The 19105-nt window shown below is 40.8% G+C and overlaps 1 protein-coding gene across 1 annotated transcript in view; it reads right to left on the bottom strand.

The window, feature by feature from the left end:
- Nucleotides 1–1972: 1972 nt before the first annotated feature.
- Nucleotides 1973–19105, bottom strand: part of AVPR2 (arginine vasopressin receptor 2) — a 63252-nt gene continuing 46119 nt past the window's right edge. The window contains exons 2-3 of the mRNA XM_075260204.1: nucleotides 8585–9464; nucleotides 1973–2869 (exon numbers count right to left, since the gene is read on the bottom strand). Of these exons, the coding sequence (XP_075116305.1) occupies nucleotides 2664–2869; nucleotides 8585–9464 (1086 nt within the window). The 3' untranslated portion in view covers nucleotides 1973–2663. The remainder of the gene's footprint in view (nucleotides 2870–8584; nucleotides 9465–19105) is intronic.

The following is a 19105-nucleotide window of genomic DNA, read 5'->3' as shown; positions in this document are numbered from 1 at the left end:
ATTACTAAAAACACTGCTAAAGGTATTTGGTTGTTCTTATTAACCCATTAATAGCACTAACAAACCATTTTTGAAAAATGTTTTTTTTTGCCCAGAAAACTCGTTCACATACTATAATTCCCACAAGTGGTGCCTTCGGTCTGACAAAGGCTGCTGTAGATGAGGCATTAAATACCTTCACGCGCCAGTGAATCCTTCCTTATAAAGTGTTGTTTTCCCCATAATATATCTCCATTTTCAGAATGGAAGTCTTCACACCTGTCCTCTATAGGCAATTCGACAGATGCTATGGAACCGGCCAATGTTGCCTGGAGATGCCGAGGGTCTCGGGGGTTAATTAGTCATGGCAAACAACTTTCCGAAGCTAATGTGCATAAACACTGCTAATGTCTGTACGCAGCGAGCAAACACCAACTCATAGCGACATCCATGCAGCTGGCCATGATCGGAGGTTTTTTTTTCCCCTAATCAGAAGGTATTTTCGTCACATTGTGAAGACTGAAGGTTTGTTGCTTTGTCTTCTTGTAGATGTCATCCGTGCAGTAAGAGATCTCATAAACCCTGCTCAGTCAGGCATTTTCCTGGAGACAGCGCATGTACAATGTATACAATCCATTTAACAAACCTGTGATAGGCCAAGAAACTGAACAAGAGAGAATCTGTACAGGACAGCTGAAGTCTAGTTATCATGGGTAACATCAATCAATGGCACATTATAAGTATGTATAATCCCTGCTTTCTCCGAGTCTAAGGGTATGTACACATAGAATAATTTAGTGCTGATTTTGAGGTGGATTCGGCCTCAAGGTCAGTGCTAAATTTATTCCAGAGATCAAAGTAGGACGCTGAGAAAATAAGCATTCTGCTCGACTTTGCTGCAGAATCCATTGTGGGTTCAGCCTTGGAATCCGCGGTGTGAGGCTACTGCTAAATAACTCTATTCATCTGGGTCGGATCAGTGGGTGAAAGCTGTGGCAGAAAGGCCATGGTCGGAAATTGGAGAGGAATTTGAGGCCCAAAGTCTACCTCAGATCCTTGTTTACTTTCCGCTGTATGAACTTACCCTTAGACCTTTGAGCCTCTAATCCTGACCTGCTCAGAGGATGCACAGAATGTCATAATGATCCATCCTGTAATACTTCAACTACTAGATCCTGAAAAATCTAGTTAAATAGGGCCATGCGCCAAAAGTGTAATATGAAGCTCCTGCAAAATTTGTACCAGCCCCCAACTATGATGTATCATTTATAGTACTGATATCCTCAAATTGGAAAGAGCCATCTTAAGGCTCCTGGACCCAGGTTTCATGAATGAGGTCATGATCTTGATGAACCAAGTCTGAAGAACCTCTGATAGGAATTTGGAAATAGAGAGCTTAAAGGGGCTATCAGGACAGGAGATATATTTCCAATTGCTGGGATCCCGGTCCCAAGTCCCGCAATGATCAGAAGGACATAGGGTCTGAAAGTCCCCCTAAGGCCTCCTTGTGAATGGAGCTCCAATACGTTAGTGTGACCAGCGCTCCATTCATTGTAATCTCCGGCAAAGAAATGAATGGGGTGTCAAACTGGCGCTCCATTCACAAGGAGGTCTTGGGGGATTTTCAGTCCCCCATCTTCCTGATCATTAGAGGACCCAGTGATCAGGCCCGAAGTGATCAGACACTTGGCCCTTAGACCTTTGAGATTCCTCCTCTAAATCCTGACCTGCTCAATAGACACACAGAATGTCATCATGATTCATCATCTAATACTTCAACTACTCGATACTGTAATATCTAGTCCAAGAGGGCCATGCACCAAAATTGGATAGAGGATAACTGTCCATAACTGGACAACCCCTTTACGTTCCATCAAGAGCAGACGAGTCCTTTATCTTCTTGACATCCAGAGATTTTCATCTTTCGGTACTGGCCTCTCCAGCAACATGGAGCGATCAAAGAATTTCTTTTAAAATTAATTTATTCTGTACATGTTAAGCACTGACTGTATACTTCACATATTTACCATATTTAGTAGATTACATTGTGTAGACAATTTGCAATAAAAAAATATGACAAGCTCCCTTACTCACCGAATCCACTTAATATTCACAGCATCACGGTGAGCCGTAAATCCAGCTCCAAATACACAAAAATCAACAATATTGTCATTTCTATTCAGTACAGAAATGCATACCCCCAATTTTTTTTTTTTTACATTGTGATGATGGAAGAAGTTCATAGTGATTCTTGTAGGATACTCCTAAATCCCAGAAAGTTCCTATTATTCTTCAAAAAGTTGCATCTTCTTGGACACTGGAGTGAGATATTGGGTCCATTATTATGTTTCCCGATAGTTCTTTACACTATATATATTATTTTTTTTCACATGATGTCCATATACTAACAATAGAGAGTAGATATGTATAACATGTATACTAAGAACCTCACCCATCTTCAGAAACTACGGCTCTGTTAAGACACGGACATATAAGGTGCAGTGCATTAAGATTATTTCACAGGAACATGAAGTTCTGATGATGCCTTCAACAAGCCTCAATTATTATGTAGACATATGGCTTCTACCACCATCGTCCTCTTGCTTTATTGGCACAACGTTCATGTCTGTCCTATCAGTCTATGACTGTTCATTTTTGGTGCACACATGCTCTCCAAGCTCGATTTAATACAGTGACTCCTTAGGTAAGGAGGTGGTCCCAGTGAAACAGGAGTCTTCGGGCAGAGAGTTCTTCCGTTGTCTCTTCTTGCAGCCACAACACATGATGGCTTGTATGTCCTTAGAGACGCTGCTACTGAAGATGGTGTAGATCCAAGGGTTTGTACAGCTGTTCAGACTTGCTAGTATCATAAGGATCTGGATGGCTGAGTCTAAGGAAAGAAAGACAAGAACAAAATAACTTATAATGTAACCATATGTGTCATTCACCTTGCTATATCCACCAATAAGGATGTACACTCTTATGGGGCCAATATGCCTGGCAAGTGTGCATATGTATGGGGGACTGGACCAAGTAGGTGTTTGGCAGATAACTATCTAAGATGTATAACCACTTATACCACGGACTGGATTGTCCAGTCTTACGTAATAACACTTAAAGAGGTTTTCCAGGACTACAATATTAATAGTCTATGCTTAGGAAATGCCATCAATGAGAGATTCGTTGGAAACCCACTAAAAGAGTTGGAGCCCTTATGGAGGGCTAAGGTGTCCCTGTCCAGGCCCATCTTGCTCTCCGCTCTGCCCACATTCACACAATGTGGCAAGTGAGGTGCAGAACAGGGTTGTGGTGCACGTTTGGCGCAACAGATAGCCTAAAAAGTATTAAGTATGTGCCAGTTTTTTGAGTTCCAGAACCTTCCATTCAAGGTGTTGTATATGAATCTACAAAGGGTCTGGTTCAGGGCAGAAATGTATTTTTTTGGGTCACAAAAATAAAATTTGATCCTCAAAAGAAATTCCATTACCATCTCCATTAATGGTCAGCACCAAGGTAATTAGGTTTTAGAATCCAGCGATGTAGCTTAAGAACCCCTTAAGGCTGAAGCCCCAGATTGTGGAAATGCAGCTTTTTTTTTTTTTAGCCAAAGTCAGGTGGCCTTAGCCTAAAGTGGGACTTGCTCCATCTCTTAAAGGGATATCCCATTTATGGCTATATCTATAATACATGCAAGTTCCTCCTCTGGGGCTAGCATCTGTTTCAAAACTGGGTCCCCATTTGCCACCACATGTGAATTAGAGAGAGCTGCGCATGCGCAAATCCCTCCACTTATTTATTTGGGGCTTCCAAAAATAGCTGAGACAGCCAAGGGGGCCCATTATCAAAATAGATGTGGGTGTCAGAGTTAGGAATCACATCTATAGATATAGCCATACATGTCTAGATGGGAATACCCTTTTAAGCTGACACTACACATTAGTTGGCCAGTTCTATCAGAATTGGTGGGTCTGGGCAGACATTACTCTAATGTATGGCTATCCTATAGTAGTGGTAGAGGGATATTTCAATAACTTTCTATTTCTTTTGTAATACCCACTGGAGCATATACTTTATTATATGAGTTATCTTCCATTATGTATAAGATGGCTGTCATTGGTCTCATATGGTGGATCCAATTTTGGGAATTTCTACTGTATATATCAAGGGTAGAGACCCAAGATCTAGATTTCTAGATTATCTGAAATTTATTTCCATGAATTTTTCCATGAAGCACAGCGATGGGTTATTGTAGATGATACCATATATGCTTATCAAAGTGATTCGGGACCCCCTGGTCAGCCTCCATGCTGGAAGGATTCCCTGTACCAGAACATCTTATCACATTCCTGCTTTCTGTCTGTCGCATCTCATAAATTTGACAGCATCCTCTGGCAATGCCCTGCCAGGAAAAATCTTCTCACAATCCCACACAATAATAGATATGATCAGCCCCTCCACAAACCTCTCCGAGCAAGTGTTTGTGACAAGCCCGGAGGATCTGGAACATCGAAATAAAGTCCCTCCAAAGTCCGCAGGAATTTTACAAATGCTTTGACTTGCACAGTGACTATTGTGGAGCTTATCCTACCAGACAGAACTAGTCAGCGACAGCACAGACAGCACAAGAGGAGACGTATATCTCCAGGCTAGTGTCTGAACACATCCAAAGCCAAGTCCAACAGTAACACCTGCAGAGTGTTTGGAGAAGAACGTGATGTTTATTGGGGTTTTAAGGTTGAGGCTGCAGTGAAAACATTCATGGGTGTGGAATTGTATTCTTGCTCAGATCCAAATCACTCTTTGGCAGAGCAGGGATTTTAAAGGGCACTCTTTCACTGCTGGATGAAAATACATGGTTGAAAGGGATGTCACCTTAAAGGGGTTGTCTCAGGGTAGAGATTGGTAACATATCGCTTAGTTTACTTGTAAGGCTACTTGGTTGGCCAAATGACTAGCCATGTAGAGCCGGCTGTGTAACTTTGATGGTACACATAATTAACCTGATATAATAAAGACCTTATTGACACACAAAGGGTTGACTACTATTAGTTGATCACTTATACCTATGATATAAGATAAGTATACTGTACATGGAAAGACCAGCGTAGGCTTCTTTTCCTTTATTACCATAAGAATTGTGTATTTCACAACATCCAGACAACATCCAGTCTGTCAAAGAGGTGGTAGGTTATTCTAGCCAGAGAAGTAGCCATGCCTGCTTGATAACCCTTCATTAATGCCTATGGAAGGCTCTTGGTGGTTTTCATAGACATTAATGGAGAGTAGTATTGAACTAAGGCCTACCAGATAAAATTATTCTAGGGTCTGCCATCTAAAATCCCTAGGAAGTAGACAATAGCACCCATCAAATTTGGGTGTCTTATAATGGACCATTATTGTATTGGATCCTCAGGTACCCTGTTGGGTCAGTCTCATACTATTAGACCAGTCTGATACCATTTGCCAGAAATGGCAATGATCTCACAATCAATGGGGGACACAGCAAGAGGAATCCTCACCAATCTATATTCCATATTCTACAGCACATTGTCTAATATGATCCATAGAAACTGGGCAAATGTTATAGTAATAATTCTAATAACGTTATCGAGAGCTGGTTAGCAGCTCTATGCCTATGCATTGATAACCTGAACCCAAGGTTCCAGTGTCAACCACCGACCTACCATGGGTTCTAAAACTACGCAAGACAATATCTACCATCTTATTTTTTTCTCCTCCATAATAGTTTGCTGATGACTTTCTTAATATTATCTACTCTATTTTATGAATCCTCTTCTCTTTCAGAGCCTGAAGTGTTTGCCTATTGCCTCGCTGTTTGCTTATTAGAGCTGCAGAGACTGGTTACTGGTAGACAATCCAGTGTGAAGAGCTTTGGGAACAACAAAAGGTTATCTCCAGTCATGGACTGTAGTCAGCACTCCTATCTCTCTGTCACTTCGAACAAGTCCTCAAGATGCTTCAGTACCACTTATTTATGGAAATGACTGATATCGCCACAACTTTTCTTAGAAATTTGTGTTGTACTGTCCCTCTGCTATTCACCCTGGCATCTATTAATAAATTGACAGCTGGATGATGTTTCTGAGTGTTTTTCTAATGGAAAATAGTGTTTTTTAGAGATTGTGAGAATTGTTCTGTGAATATTCACTAAGTTCATCCGCCTGTTTGGTTTTGGACTGAAAGTGCTATTATTGTACTCTGCAGTTGCCTCAGATCCCACCGTATAACAAGTGGTGGCCCAGTGGAGGTGTGGAAACATAGTAAACATTTATACTCACCTTCCCTCACTTCTCCTGAATTTCCTTGTGGCATCTCTCAGGGTACTCTTCAGGCCTCTTCCAGACTCCTGGGTGACATCATAAGTCCTGGGTGACCTCTGAGATCTGTGATTGGGTCTCATTGGTCACAAGGAGTGCATCATAGTACCCAGGAGGCCAGAAGAGGCCGCAAGACAACTGAAAAGGACTGTGAAGGAGCCAGAGGAGAGGGAAAGTTAGTACCAGTGTTCATGATGTTTCCACATTTTCCCTGGATCTCTGCTTATTATACTCCAGGTCTGAAGAGTTCCCAGAGTATGGTGGAAGTTTTGAGTTCAGTCAAACCCCAATTTTTTGGAAAACTCATAACAAGTTTGATAGACACCAGTTCATTCATCTTTAGTATTTACAAAAACAGATGTGCCCAAAGAACACGTTATAGGGGCCTAATCTACAACGTCCAGCTACCTGAGAACTGACTACCAAAACTGTCCCAATCTAAGGATCAGATGGAGTTCCAGCAACTGGACACTCATTGAACAGTATTTTCTAATAGCATAAAAGTCTCATTTGGGGGAAAAATGTATGACCTTCTCTGAACTGTCAGTATTAGAGATAGGCAAAGCTCAAGAAATTTGTTTTGACAGATATTTGTGAAGTGTCATCTTCAGGCTTCTGGCTGATTTTACGTGCCCGGGGTCATGGCGCCTTGACCCAGCCTGTCATTGGGGCAAGTCACGTCAGCCAAAAAGGGCTTGAAGAGGAGGCAAGAGGAAGCGGGTTGTAACCACCAAATGCCCAGGAGAGGTAAGGGAAAATGAGTATAAATGGTTTTTATTTTTTTTCACCTCTCTTGGGCCTCCACTCATTATACTCTGGGGTCTGAGGAGATCCTAGGGCCATGATGGCGAACCTATGGCACGGGTGCCAGAGATGGCACTCTGAGCACTCTCTGTGGGCACCCATCTGTGGAATAGATTATACTGTGTGATGGCCACTGTGAAGGAAATTGTACTGTGTGGGGGGTCACTGTGGATAAGATTTTACTGTGTGGGAGCCACTGTGGAGCAGATTGTACTGTGTGGGAGCCACTGTGGAGCTGATTGTACTGTGTAAAGGTCACTGTGGAGCAGATTGTACTGTGTGTGGGGTCACTGTGGAGCAGATTGTACTGTGTGGGAGCCACTGTGGAGCTGATTGTACTGTGTAAAGGTCACTGTGGAGCAGATTGTACTGCATAGAAGTCACTGTGGAGCAGATTGTACTGTGTGTAGGGTCACTGTGGAGCAGATTGTACTGTGTGGGGTCACTGTGGAGAAGATTGTACTGTGTGGGAGCCACTGTGGAGCAGATTGTACTGTGTGGGAGCCACTGTGGAGCTGATTGTACTGTGTAAAGGTCACTGTGGAGCAGATTGTACTGTGTGTGGGGTCACTGTGGAGCAGATTGTACTGTGTGGGAGCCACTGTGGAGCTGATTGTACTGTGTAAAGGTCACTGTGGAGCAGATTGTACTGCATAGAAGTCACTGTGGAGCAGATTGTACTGTGTGTAGGGTCACTGTGGAGCAGATTGTACTGTGTGGGGTCACTGTGGAGAAGATTGTACTGTGTGTGGGGTCACTGTGGAGAAGATTGTACTGTGTGTGGGGTCACTGTGGAGAAGATTGTACTGTGTGGAGTCACTGTGGAGCAGATTATACTGTGTGGTGGTCACTGTGGAGCAGAATGGACTGTGTGGGGACCCTTTACTATTTATATCACACAGTATTTTATAACAGACATGTGATATTATTACAGGTCATAATAACATTGCATGGTCCTATAAAACAGATCTGTATGCTATAAATAGTGAACATTAATTGTTCAAAATTATACCAAATGCAGTACAAAGTTGTTTGTATAATTGAAAGCTCTGTAAAGCCCCATGCACACGACCGTATTTTGCGAGTCCGTAATTGTCCGAAATTGTGGATCTGCACAGTAATAAGGTTAAATTGCCTTTTGGCACTTAGTGACAATTTAGTGGGTTTTGGGTTGCAGTTTGTGCACTTGGTCTCTAAAAGGTTCGCCATCCCTGTCCTAGGGTATAACAGCGTTTCGTGGGTAGCAAAACCCAAAACTTTTGGGTCAAATCCAGTTCTATCCAGTTCGCTTACTCATAATCAGTGTATGTTAAGAATGGCATAAATAACTATAAGCAATTCTTATAAAGTATATTAGCAATTCTTATATTAAGTATAGTAAACCCTAATATATGTACTACTATGTAAACTCATTAGCGTTACGACAGTACAACATAACAAAAATAGTCTAAAAATGATCTTACGGCTTGTTCCCGATTCTTCATTCCAGACGTTCCACAACTGCGCAATAAAAAATGGTGTCCAGCAAACCACGTAGATCAACACGATAGCTAGAGTCATCCTCACAGTCTTTGACATGGCTTTGGTCACCCCTGAGTCTGACACTACTGGCACACCATTCATTCCACCCACCAGTTTTTCTTTTCTTCTTGATCCGGGTGATCTTTCTGTTCCTAAATATAAGCTATTGTGGATTTCCCTGAAGATCAGAACTTGACACGTAGTAATAAAAAGTGCGGGCAAGATGAGGACTGCCAGAGTAATCCAAGTCACATAAGCTTTAAGGCCCCATGGCTTGACAAAATTTGCCCAGCAGTCATATACACCTGGATGGACCTCCGTTCTTGAGAATATAAAAATCTGTGGAAGACTGAGGATTCCGGATGCGACCCATGCCAAACAGACAGGGATATTCCACCGAGCAGATCCCTTTTTAAAAGTCATCATAGGTCGGCAAATTGCTTGATGCCTATCGAATGTCATGGCGACGATCATATAAGAAGATGCGAACATTCCCACAACCTGGAGGTACCTGACAGATCTGCAAAGGAAATCTGGACCCTGAAAGCGGTCTGTGATGTCCCAGATAAGTTGAGGTAACACTTGGAAAAAAGCAACCACTAAGTCTGCCAAGCACAGGTGAATCATGAAGGTGTGCATGAGAGCGTTGTGTTTCCGTCTTCTCAGAAGAGTGAACAGCACTAGACAGTTTCCAAAGGTGGCCAAACCAAAAACAATAGTCAGAAGGGCAATGTTCCATTGTGCCACATAAGGGTTACGTTTGTCCACATCTTCGGTGATGTTGGTGATAATACTTGCCAAAGGGCTGTGTGTCACAGACATCTGGCGGGAAAGAAGACAAAAAATTGTGGTAAATATAAAGCACAGCTGTAAGAAAAATTCACACACATAAATTCCCGCATATGTTTTTTCCACAAGAAATACAGAATATTCACATCATAGAAGAATGGGCTTACTATAGCGGAGAAGGGAGCGACGTGCCCATCAGTAACGGAAATACAAAGAGATGCTCCCAGTGGAATATGGTAATAACAGTTACAGCTGCTTCAGTCCTTCGGGGCTTTGGGATCCACTATTTTGTGATGTCCTTCAAGTTCTACACTGAGTGTTGAAGTATCTTTCTTGTTCAACTAGGGGAGGACATACAAATGGTGAATCTGCCAAACTCACTTGGAACAGCTGACCACATCAATGGGTATGGCATGGGTATGGTTGGGGGAAAGAGGGGTCAACATTTTAAAGCTGAGCATATACAATTCTTTGTTCTCAAATAAGAAAGCCACCACCAAAGGTGTCTGTCAGAAATGTATAACCCTTTCCATACTGAGAATATACTCAGCCAGCCAAGAAAGGGTCCACGGCAATAAGGAAATTGGGGATTCTTCGGTTGAAAGCTCTCTAAAGCGTATGGCCAGCATAAGGCAAGGGTCATCTAGTCAGGACATCTGCTGGTGGTCTTGCCTTGGCTTTATGCCATAAAAGTAGAATATGGAGCACAATAAGACATAAAACCCTCATAGTATGGAGTCCTTGGTAAAGTTTTATCTTTATGATGCCATAGAGCTCTTGGCCAAAATGTACCAGTCTATTGTACCAGCCTAGGTGATATTAAGTGAAGTAAAGCTAATACATTGGCTTCAGCGATTGTGATGTATTAAGTGGATAAGTCCATTATATATAATTGTGTGAACTACAAAGTACATATCCCACATATCTCCTGTCCTGGGGACCTACCAGATAAGTGTATGAGTGATATTAGCAGATCTTCTCCCATGGAGTCTGGCATCAGAACCCAAATATCACCCTCGCCCAGCCGATAGATTAGTCAAGATCTCCTGAATCATTGCCACCATTGTCATAATAAGCCTTTTATATAAATTAGGTCTTTGGAGCATTGAGGGTGTTTTTGCTTATCTTTGAGGAGCAATGGTAACTCCCTTGTTGCTCCAAGGAGGCCATTTACAAATTGACTAGAATGGCAATACCCCAGAGATGAAGGCGGTGATTCTCAAGGGGAAAACACCCTTTGCTTCATTTGACCATAACCTATCTGTTGGGTTGATCTGCTGGTTCTGGTGACTGACTCCATTTGATCCAGGTGCTATCCACACTTGGCTCCGCTCTCATCATAGCTATGTATCCCATTATCACAGGGTTTCCTGGCACCTAGTCAGTATAGGGTCATCCACCAGGACTCATATGAATAGTAATTTCCATGTTATTGTCATGTTCCTGTTTGGGAACGCTTTGTCACACAATATTTTCGCAGCACATTGTGTCCCACCTATGAGGGAGAGGTTGCGGTATAATTTTCCAGGAATCAGTCTTCTCTCTGGATGTTTCATCAGTATTCTGCAGGTGCCTATTACATAAGTCTATTTTGAGGCTGCGTGTTTACCAGTCACTGGAGTAGCGTACGTCATAATCGGAGCCATTAAATTCCAGCGTTTGCTGCATTCCCGGAGTGAATTTCTATTTCAGGAAGTGATAATTATTACAGTAAATGTACCCAGTGTCACCACTTCATAGCAAGCTGTAGGAGCAGTCACTTGGCGGACACTCTCTTCATCTACTAGGGGCTCAATTTCAGATTTGCTCATTAATTCCTTTGCTGTGACCCAAATCTTTCTCTCTCCATTCACCCAAAATTTTCTCTATATAGGGTGATCTATAGTGTCATATGAAAATCCTATCCCAGGTGGCCACATTTCTCATACTGATAAATCATTGTTCATTCTGTTCTTCCGAAATTCCTCAATTTGTTTAGAGGGACCCATAGTGTGCAGGTTTTTATCACATTCAGCCTTAAGAGGTAGAATTACATACCAAGCTATAAAGAGGATGCCCCATTATTCTTATAATGGGTAGTAATGTCTGACTGGTAGGGGGCAAACTGATTGACCGTATGGAGCTACTTTCCCATATCCCACCCATCATGGAGCTGGATGCAAGTTAGGTCTGGTCCCTGTATAAAGGTCAGGTCCCATCACTGGAGCTCCATTGACTTCAATGATTTCAATGAGAACTGAACTGCAGTGATGGAGCCCAGCCACTATATAGGGCACAGAGTAACTGCTTCCAACTCTGCGCTATGTATAGTGTGGGTGTGTGACCCCCGAACTCCTCATCCATGCATAGGTTATCAATATTATAAGTCTGGAAAACCTCTTTAAAGCTCCTTGGTTCTATTCTGCATTGATGATCTTATGTTACCCAGGGACTATTACACTCCCTTAGGTGCATCAGCCAAGACCAACCACAACCGCTGACCCCTGTCGTTACTTTGCTGCCAATTCCCTTTACAGTTCACTGCATTAACTATTGGAATATTGGAAAAATAATACAATTATGTGACATGTCTAATGTAATATACTCTCAAGTCACAGGCTGTGCCAAGCACCTGGACAATATTCAGATACTGGACGGCGCCAAGTGTCATTGAATAAAATGTAGACGTACGCTGAACCCCTGCGCCTATTAGTTATTGGCCAAGAATCCCTACACTTATAATATACTATACATAGAAAGTAACTAATGGGAATGTAATATACTGTATATACAAAATACCTAATGGGAATATAATATGCTATATATAGAACATACATAATAGGAATATACTGTACTGTATATACAAAATACCTAATGGGAATATAATATGCTATATATAGAACATACATAATAGGAATATACTGTACTGTATATACAAAATACCTAATGGGAATATAATATACTATATATAGAACATACATAACAGGAATATACTATACTGTATATACAAAATACCTGATAGGAATGTAATGTAATGTATATACAAAATACCTAATAGGAATGTAATATAGTGTATATATAAAATACCTAATAGGAATGTAATATAGTGTATATATAAAATACCTAATGGGAATATAATATACTATATATACAAAATACATAATAGGAATATAATATATTGTATATATCAAATACCTAATAGGAATGTAATATACTGTATATACAAAATACATAATAGTAATATACTATACGATGAAACAGCAATGATATAAAACAATACCTATAACATTTCTTTAGGGAATGTCATATACACCCAATAGTGAATACGACCATGAATAACAAAGTACATAACCCACCACTGCCATCTTATATACTTACATCCTTTAAGCTAAATGAAATAAAAGTTGCCTTCTGTGATCTTATAATGAGCCACTATTTGAGCTGTTTGTATTATTTCCTGTAATTTGCCCACTAGGTGGCAGCAGCTTATTGTTGTCTGTTACAGCTTATGTCACATATGAAGCAGTTTCTACATATTACTCAGCATACAACATATTAGACTCTGTCTGACTTTACATTTGTATATTCACGAAAGGATGAAGGAAAATCTTACAAGAAGTTTCAGAACCGAACATAACAGAAACGAGGGAAAAAAGCAAATTGGGCAATTACAATTTTTGCCACTGATCAGTTGGCTCATCCACAGGTTATATGTGGTATTGCACACACCGCCTCATTATAGTCAATGTGGTCCTTCAGGATCTGGTGTTGCCCATCACTATAATCAATGGGGTCCTACAGGATCCATGGTTGTCTATCATTATAGTCAATGGGGTCTCAAAGTCTAATGTTGTCCGTCATTAGATGGATATGTTGAAATGTTTAGTCTGTTCTGGTCCGACAATGGACAATGGACAATGTTTAATTCTCTACAACCAATTTAATGTCCATTTGGTGAAGGAACTTGGTAAAGTGCCGGGAAGTAATGTATGGTATTCATATAGTGCTGAGCTGTCCCAGCGTACTCTATACAGAATACACCCCCATTGTCTACAGTTCACATTAGCTGGACATAGAATAACCTGATCGCCAGTTCTCTCTATCGATTTCTCCATTACTAAGCACAGTCTAATCGGCAGAACATACATGTTTATTTCAGCCATGCTGGATTCAAAACCATGTGCAGGTATATAATATTAGAGTTTAGGATTCAGGCTGAGCAAGTTGAGCAGGTGGATGAACCTCGTGACTATTCACAAAACAAATCTGGGGAGGTTCGCCCATCCCTTATACATGGGCCAACCCAGAAGACAATGATTGACATTCTTGAGACTTTTGTTCCCAATCCTTGCCCACTACCTTACTACATTTACATCTCCCCTCTCCCCACTGGAAACACATGCATGCTTGGCTGAACAAGTGGTAGCTACTGAATGTCTATAGGAACCTTAAAAACTGGAAAGAACCTACAGAGAACATATAGACTCGGAGGATTGCAGGGGGCAGTTTTAACCATTGAGATTAATTATAAGACACACATGGCCAGTCTATAAACCTTTATAAGTACTTTGTAAATTTTTATAGATAGGAGAATTCTTAAAATATTTATAAGCATAAGGGAATACTTGGTAAACATTTATAGACATGAGAAGACTTGGGAAACTTTTACAGATACATCATGGGGATTTATAAAGTTTGGAAGCCTTACATTACTTCTGGTGGGCACATTGCAGGGAAATTTTGGGTTGTTCCAACTGAGATACCAGATTTACACGACTTCAAGATTCAACTTCTTAAGCATTCCCCAATGGCCAGTTTGACAAACCTCACATCAAACCACTGGAAAGATATAAAACCAAAGTTTACTAGGATGTGGGGCTTGTAAAACCCATCTTAGGGTCTTACTTTATTAGGAAGATTCTTAAGGTTTAAGGCCCACGAACATGGTTATGGGTTTGCAGGTAATTCCCAAGAAATGAGTTAAGCAACTTAAGAAACTACTAAGTCTAAAATTGATGTTTACCTATGTAACAAAAGTCTTAGCATTCACAAATTTGTGTGTAACAGATAAGTTTGGGTTGTCCAAGATCTTTGGATGCGTTTACATATATTTGTGTATTCTTCATCTGAGGTGTACATCTATCCAAGAACATCGTACAAGTGCTATGGTCTCTTTGCTCAGTGCTACGTGAAGAGTCTTATGTGAAGTAGTAACTTACATACACAGTAACTGGGTGAGAAGATATGTGGTAAGGTGGCCACCAGTCAACACATCTAGATGGATGTGTCCTCAATACAAACACAGCTGGGAACAGAAAAAGAAACATCTTGGGAATCCCACAAGGAGGCAAGGGCAGACTCAAGGACAGACTCAAGGACAGACTCAAGGGCAGACTCAAGGACAGACTCAAGGACAGACTCAAGGGCAGACTCAAGGACAGACAACCCCACAGACAAGTTAGTAAGGTTTGCTCTGGTGTTCATCCTTGCCTCCCTCAAGGTGCTATGGTTTGGGCTGCAAGATGACTTAGAGGTCACAGGAAGAAACAATAAAAGGAAAGACACTCTACATAATGAAAGACTATTTCAGTGACTGCCAAACTGCAGAAGATTTTTCAAAACCAGACAAGGTGACAAAGCCAAGTGGCGGGAACATTTGTGGAACAAAACTGGACTGCCAAGAGTGAAAGTCTGGAAATTTTATGACAATGTTCATTGACATATTTTGTATATAGAACACTGAACCTATAAACCATGCATCAAGATCAAGGCTCAGGAGCTTAGCAAATAACCATAAAGTCCTACAGAAAAACATGCAACGTGCCCCCACTCCATCACCTCCGCCAGCAGCTACTAACATTTGTGATTATTTTGGTCTTTCTTTTGCAGAATGATAAAGCACACAGTGATGTCACAGTACCAGGTGAATAAAGATAGTGATGTCACAGTAAAGGGATAATAAACACAGTGATGTCACAGTACAGGGATAATATAGACAGTGATGTCACAGTACTGAGATAATACACACAGTGATGTCACAGTACCAGGTGAATAAAGATAGTGATGCCGCAATATAGGGAAAGTAAACACAGAGTTTTCTCAGTACAGTGGTAATAAAAACAGTGATGTCACAGTACAGGGAAAGTAAACACAGTGATGTCACAGTAAAAGGATAATACACACAGTGATGTCACAGTACAGGGATAATATACACAGTGATGTCACAGAATAGGGATAATACACACAGTGATGTCACAGTATTGGCAATGACCCTTTTTCTTGTTGAGCCCCACAGAAGCTGTTCTATAGATCTCTAATACCTCTGTAGGTCCATGCTTGTATTGTCATCAGTCTTTGGTTCACAGTCCTTTCATTAGAACTAGCATATTGTAATTGTCCCAAGGTTTGTATATGCAAATGATACAATGGGTAGCAGTCAATGTATCATCTTTAGTTCAATGCACCCTGAGATGTAGCTGCTCCCTCTCGGTCCATGAAATTCATTACAGTTAGAAATTGTAATATCTATCTATCTATCTATCTATCTATCTATCTATCTATCTCCTATCTATCTATCTATCTATCTATCTATCCATCTATCTCCTATCTATCTATCTATCTATCTATCTATCTATCTATCTCTTATCTATCTATCTATCTATCTATCTATCTAATCTATCTATCTCTTATCTATCTATCTATCTATCTATCTATCTATCTATCTATCTATCTAATCTATCTATCTATCTATCTATCTATCTATCTATCTCTTATCTATCTATCTAATCTATCTATCTATCTATCTCCTATCTATCTATCTATCTATCTATCTATCTATCTATCTATCTATCTATCTATCTATCTATCTATCTCCTATCTATCTAACCTATCCATCTATCTATCTATCTATCTATCTATCTATCTATCTATCTATCTATCTATCTCTCTATCTCTCTCTCTCTCTCTCTCTCTCTCTCTATCCAAACCATCTATCTATCCAAACCATCTATCTAATCTATCTATCTATCTATCTATCTATCTATCTATCTATCTATCTATCTATCTATCTATCTATCATCTATCCAAAGGATGAAAATTATATTGAGATAGATTTCATCTACAATCTTCCTTACCTTCTACCTCTACGGCTAAGGTATCTTAGAGTCAACTTAGTATTTTCCCTTAGATGTCATCCAACCACTCCAGATCCTGCCCTCTCCACAATTTATGTAATCCTGCTTTATTTAGCAATACGTCCACATCAATCTGTTTCCACCCATCTCTGTCACCACGACTGACCTCATTCTTCTCTCACCATTTCTAGGAGCTCTTATCCTTCTATTCTTTAATTCTGAAGATATTCATTACTATTTGTAGGTTATTTCTTCCTTAGAAGTACTTCGGGTTTTATTTCAGGTGACAAGATTAGTGGGACTTGTGAGCTGGGACCGCCACCAATCACCAAACATGGGGGCTTTCTGGTTGTCTTCCTCACATGGTGCTACTTGGGTTACACCATAATTCTGTTTGACATCATATGTTGAAGACAATGTATAACCCTATAGCTGATTCCACTCTATATTGATTGCTGTTATTGAGGTTCCCATATGGACTTGTAGCCCATGTAGGGTCACACTAACCCACACAAGATTTTGGTTTAACCAAAAGATAAATGGAACAATATTGCTGAGGTTTCACCATGAGAAGTCGAAACCATGTGTGGTGGCCAGGTCCTAACATCTTGTGGCTTACTCACTGCAGCAAATACTTATTAGGGATTAAGCTTAGAGAGCTGTAAGCCTGGTCAAGTATCCACATGGCTTGTAATGTAGGGTGAGTGGGAGGGTGGCATGGGGATAAAATTATGGTGGCCAAGTAGGAATAGGTATGACACATGGCCTTCGTGGCTACAGTTTGGGGGTGGAAACATGAAATGGATGTAACAGAGGAAAAAGGTGTAGGATAGGGGCCAAAGGACACAGTAATTCAGACCCCCATACAAAGGTAGTCATATTAAAGGGGTTGTCTGGGATCTAGTTAAGAGTAAGCAATATGATAAAAAAAAAAAACCTTTAAAACTGGTGCTAAAATATTCGTGCCTTCCACCCTGGGTCAAGAACAGGTCAGTGTAGGCCTCCCCGGACAGAACTTATGTCATCTATTGCTGACATGACCTCTAACCACCATTTATATTGTTCTACAGAGATTGTATCTCCTCTGAATACTGCCGAACTGCAGACTTATATGATTAGAACATGTTGTCTGCACATGTACGTCAGATACATAAGGATATAGAGTGTTATTAAACCTCTGTAGTGCCTAAAGCCATACATATAGGAGCCAAGTCAAATAAAGCCATACATTTCAACAAGACTGACTGACCGATTATGCATATGGGGGTGTCCTATATCTTCTCGACAGATATTGGGTAAACAAGGTTCAGACGTTGAATTTCAACATGCCCAATTCTTTGTTCTCAAGAGATGTGTTTACTTCTCTTGAGAAAAAATATGGACATGCTTGGATATTCCTATTGCAGCCAGAGATACATCTGATATGTGAGAAAGTTGGGGAGATTTGGATACTTCCAGGGGCTGTAACAGCGCCCCCTATGATATGTCAGTTATAAAATGGGATGCGTTTTTATATGGTAACATAACATAGTAAGGTACAAATCCATCATGACTGACCTATAAACCTACTAGAGGTAGAATAGGTGATAACTTGCCCAGTGAGGAAAATCCCTTTAAGGGAATGGGTAGATTAGGATACAATGACTGGGGTTGTACAGTTTGGTAAAAGATGGTTTAGGGGCCGGCCTAATAACAATGTACAAATATATGAATGGACAGTCCATAAATCTTTCCGATGGTCTCTTTACACCTAGGCCTGTCCCCATGACAAGGGGCGTCCTCTACATCTGAGGTAAATATGGTTTTATTAAGTTCAGGTTTTCGTATCCCCCGACTCTTCTTGGCAGTTCTCTGCTTACTGTCTTTTTGGATAGATATCCCCGTGTCACGGAAGAACATAAATCTCCTGTTACATAACAGTAAACCATATAATTTATTTGTCATGATAAGTCAGACTTTCATCTGCGGTGACACCCTACAGGCCGCGGCAGCCAGAGGATGTGGAACATGTCCAAGGCTCTGCATGAAGTTACATACAGGATATGGCGGAGCTGTGACAGATTAATATGAAGCACTCTGAAGAGGACGACGAAACCACTAGACTGGTGACACTGTGTGCGCTGGAATGGCAGCCGAGGTGCGGCGCGGGTGACTGCTTTAATTGCTTTTGTCAAGGGCCGCATTGAGCATTATTTTATATTTACCCCTCCATCTTGACAGGGGTCACTTCACCGACTCTATGAACCCATAGGATGTAATATAGGATTGTGCAATATCTGTCTAACATAGAGGCGGCATACAGCATGTTCCTACATTATGTCTCATTTCATACAATCTATAAAACATAGACCCTCATATAGTCACATCCTGATGGATGACATTTCTGTACTAGCGGTAATGCTATTTCCACAGGTTAACCCTTAGTGGGAAACAGAGTGGTTATCACTATCTTGTAGTGCTCTGGTTCTGGGTTGTGAACGTGTAGTCTGCTCTGGTCCACTAATGGCGCAGAAATGTCTGTGTCTGAAAAATTACATTTAATAAATGTGAATAAGGTTGTTC

Source organism: Leptodactylus fuscus, chromosome 11 (genome assembly GCF_031893055.1).
Source record: "Leptodactylus fuscus isolate aLepFus1 chromosome 11, aLepFus1.hap2, whole genome shotgun sequence".
Classification (NCBI taxonomy): domain Eukaryota; kingdom Metazoa; phylum Chordata; class Amphibia; order Anura; family Leptodactylidae; genus Leptodactylus; species Leptodactylus fuscus.
Note: the sequence above shows the minus strand (reverse complement) of the source record. Positions and strands in the feature narration are given on the sequence as shown.